The 4,208-nt window shown below is 37.4% G+C and overlaps 1 protein-coding gene across 1 annotated transcript in view; it reads left to right on the forward strand.

The window, feature by feature from the left end:
- The first annotated feature begins 572 nt into the window (after nt 1–572).
- LOC107675233 (clavesin-2) overlaps nt 573–4,208 on the forward strand; it is a 23,569-nt gene continuing 19,933 nt past the window's right edge. Inside the window, exon 1 of the mRNA XM_016469515.1 lies at nt 573–1,663. Coding sequence (XP_016325001.1) covers nt 1,275–1,663 — 389 coding nt within the window. The 5' untranslated portion in view covers nt 573–1,274. The remainder of the gene's footprint in view (nt 1,664–4,208) is intronic.

Genomic DNA, 4,208 nt, shown 5'->3' on the forward strand with positions numbered 1-4,208 from the left:
ATAATAATAATAATAATAATAATAATAATAATAATAATAATTTGTAATGATTCATTATATATAATTGTTGATAAAAATGATGATTGATTATTCGAAATAATAATAAAATTATTATTATTATTGTTGTTGTTTAGAGATGGCATATTTAAAAAAAAGATTAAATACATGATACAGATTAAATACTAACACAATGGTACATTTCATAATAATGTTGGCTGTATTAAATAATTCTATTAAATGACAACATATTAATTATTATTATTATTATTATTATTATTATTATTATTATTATTATAGTTTGGGGACGACGGCATATAAAAAAAAAACAAAGATTAAATGCATGATACAGATTAAATACTGACACATTAAATTGCAACAGCAACTATTATTACTGTTGTATTTTTTTACAGAAGAAAAAAAAAAGCATATACCACTATGTGTGTGAAACATAAAATAATTCTGGCAAAATGCAAAAAATGGCCAAAGCTTTATTTAGTGAGTCTCGGGGGGATATAACGCTCTCCCCTCCTCCGCCATGTGATGACGGACAGACTGTATCACCGGAGCGATGCCTGAAGTCACTCTCATCAGCAACAAAGCGAAGCAACAGCAGCAGCAGCAGCACTGACGTAAACCATCCACCACATCACCGGAACCATACGGACCCGAACCGACACCATATCGTCTCATCCGAAGGACGTTTAGGATGGAAACGGAGCGCTGAGAGAGACTGGGATCGTGAGGATGCTCGGACTCCAATTCACGGCAACATTTGAAATGCGCGTTAAATGGAGACTCATGACGAGAGATGCTGCAGGGTGCCGCATTGCCTGGCCGCTTGACGATGGTAGGATAGAGCAGCGCTTTTAACCGTGATGCTCGTTCTTAGATGCTTTTGGGGTGGGATTTGTAGTCGATTGAACGCCTCAGATTTGATCATACGCAAACTAAGACGATTTCAGCCTGCTTAAGCCATACGTGCATATACACGTATACAATCGATGAGCACGACCAGATGAATGTATGTGAATTTACATTGCAGAACAAGCATTAATAACCCCACAATACAGGTGAACTCAGAAGGAGTATACGAGGTGAACTAACAGTGTCGTAGCTTACACTCAGGACCATCTCCAAAGTCAGGTTTTTATTTGCAAGCACTGCAGTGATAGGGCTCTTTATGATTGGTATTTTCATCATCAGTCACATAGGGATTATATAGTAATAGTAAATATAGAGTACAGTATAGTCAGTCTTGGTCCAGTGCAAGGACAATGACTCATTTACAGGCAGGCCTGTCTCCAGAAACCCTGGAGAAAGCCAAGGCGGAGTTAAAGGAGAACCCCGACACTTTGCATCAGGACATACAGGAGGTGAGGGACATGATCATCACCCGTCCAGACATTGGCTTTCTCAGGACAGATGATGCTTTTATCCTGCGCTTTCTTAGAGCCCGGAAATTTAACCATTTCGAGGCCTTCCGCCTCCTGGCCCAGTACTTTGAGTACCGGCAACAGAACCTAGATATGTTCAAGAACCTCAAGGCCACCGATCCGGGGATCAAGCAGGCTCTGAAGGATGGATTTCCCGGGGTTCTGTCCAATTTGGATAGATACGGGAGGAAGATTCTGGTTCTGTTCGCAGCGAACTGGGATCAGAGCAGGTAGGGTGCTATTGGATTTTGGCTAATCGTGAGTAATGACGCACACTGTAAGAGCTGTCTTTTCAGCACAAGTCTTCTGTCGTTCACTAGAGCATGATGTTGAGCCATTACGGGATGTGAAGTGTTACCTTTTACTTAAACTTAACATTACACATATTCCATGTTATTTCTATATGGGTCAATGACAAATAAGAATCAGAGATGTTAAAAAACAAATTCTTAGAAGTGTAACGTTGGTTTCATATACTTTTAAAGAACATTTATACAATTTTCTACAGCAAATTTGATTTACCATGTCACTGGCCCAGTACTTTGAGTACCGGCAACAGAACCTAGATATGTTCAAGAACCTCAAGGCCACCGATCCGGGGATCAAGCAGGCTCTGAAGGATGGATTTCCCGGGGTTCTGTCCAATTTGGATAGATACGGGAGGAAGATTCTGGTTCTGTTCGCAGCGAACTGGGATCAGAGCAGGTAGGGTGCTATTGGATTTTGGCTAATCGTGAGTAATGACGCACACTGTAAGAGCTGTCTTTTCAGCACAAGTCTTCTGTCGTTCACTAGAGCATGATGTTGAGCCATTACGGGATGTGAAGTGTTACCTTTTACTTAAACTTAACATTACACATATTCCATGTTATTTCTATATGGGTCAATGACAAATAAGAATCAGAGATGTTAAAAAACAAATTCTTAGAAGTGTAACGTTGGTTTCATATACTTTTAAAGAACATTTATACAATTTTCTACAGCAAATTTGATTTACCATTACAAATGATGGTGTCCGCCAGTTGACATCTTTAAGAGACATTTTAACCATTGAGGGTGTGCTCTTCCAAGACTGACCCCTGATGACCTTTGACCTGACCCAGTATTTTACATGGTGATCCTTTACATTGTGTTTTTATTTACAGTATTACAACATAAATGCACCAAGTACTTGTGGAATATTTGCTGTTATCTTCTATTCAATCAATGTGCATCTCAAAATGTATTGTCTCATTAAAAAAAAAAAATATGACCTTGACATACAGTCATGACAGTTTAAGGGTCTCTGGTTTGTTGTCACATGACAAAATAGCTACATGGATGTAAAACACACTGACTTTGATTAGGCAAATAGGAGGTATTTATGCATTTGTTAATGCATTTTTGAACAGTTGATCCTGACTAAAAAAAATTTACCCATATATAGCCTCATTTAGTAATGTTTCAGCCTAGTGGTTAACAGCCATAGGCTTGGCTGAGAGTTTAGATCCAACAAGGGTTAATCTATCATCTATGTGTCCTTGAGTAAAACACTTCATCCCAGGTTACTCCAGGGACACTGTCCATACAATAAATGCACTGTAAGTGTTCTACTAAATGGCACATTATGAAATCAAATAAATAATATTTCTTAAAGTGTAATCAAGCTATTTATTTTATCAGTAAGTGTATTGTGGGTTGTGTGTATCAACTGTAACATATATACTAGTATGTGAGCTTAAATGTGGCCTAAAGTTCCTTTACTTCCTTTGTAACTCAGCATGAATTTATACCGCAAATCCAAGACTTCAGTAAATATACAGTGGCCTCAACAATCTTTGGACATATAAAGGAATAATTCACCCAAAAATGAACATTTGCTGAAATTTTTTGACCATTCTAGATAGATGAGATGAGTTTGTTTCTTCACTGGAACAGATTTGTAGAAATGTAGTATTACATCACTGGCTCACCAATGGATCCTCTGCAGTGAATGGGTGCCGTCAGAATTAGAGTCCAAACAGCTGATAAAAACATCACAATAATCCACAAGTAATCCACACAACGGCAGTCCATCAATTATCATTTTGTGAAGCAAAAAGCTGCATGTTTGTTATAAATCCATCGTTATGATATTTTTATCTTCAAACGGTTGCTTCTGGCTAAAATATGAGTCCTCTATCTGTAATATTGCTTTCTCCAGTGAAAAAGTCATCTTGTCTGAGTTAGGAGAGGAATATGCACATATCAAGTATACTTACAAGTAAAACACTCCAAAACCATTCTAAACAAATGCTTTGGTGGATTTTGATTTGAGAAGACAACGGGATAGATTTTTCCACTGAAAGAAGCTAACTGGACTATGTACATATTTTGGCCTGAAGCAACATTTTAAAGTTAAAACGCCTTTATGGATTTGTTTCTTACAAAGATGCAACATTTCACTTAACAAAATGGACTGGAGTCGTATGGATTAATTGTGGATTATTGATGTTTTCATCAGCTGTTTGGACTCATTCTGACGGCACCCATTCACTGTAGAGAATCCATTGGTGAGCAAGTAACGTAATACTAAATTTCTCCAAATCTGGTCTGATGAAGAAACATACTCATCTATATCTTGTTTGGCCTGATGGTGAATAATTTTTCAGCACATTTCAATTTTGAGGAGAATTATTTTTCGTTAAATAATTTTTCGAACAAAAAGCTCAGGTATTTTGTATAATTGTATAATAAAATTGTATAATTTGAAGTGTCCAAATTTGGGGGGGGGGGGGGAAAAGGGAGGAAAAAAAA

Source organism: Sinocyclocheilus anshuiensis, unplaced genomic scaffold (assembly GCF_001515605.1).
Source record: "Sinocyclocheilus anshuiensis isolate Anshui unplaced genomic scaffold, SAMN03320099.WGS_v1.1 scaffold1222, whole genome shotgun sequence".
Classification (NCBI taxonomy): Eukaryota; Metazoa; Chordata; class Actinopteri; order Cypriniformes; family Cyprinidae; genus Sinocyclocheilus; species Sinocyclocheilus anshuiensis.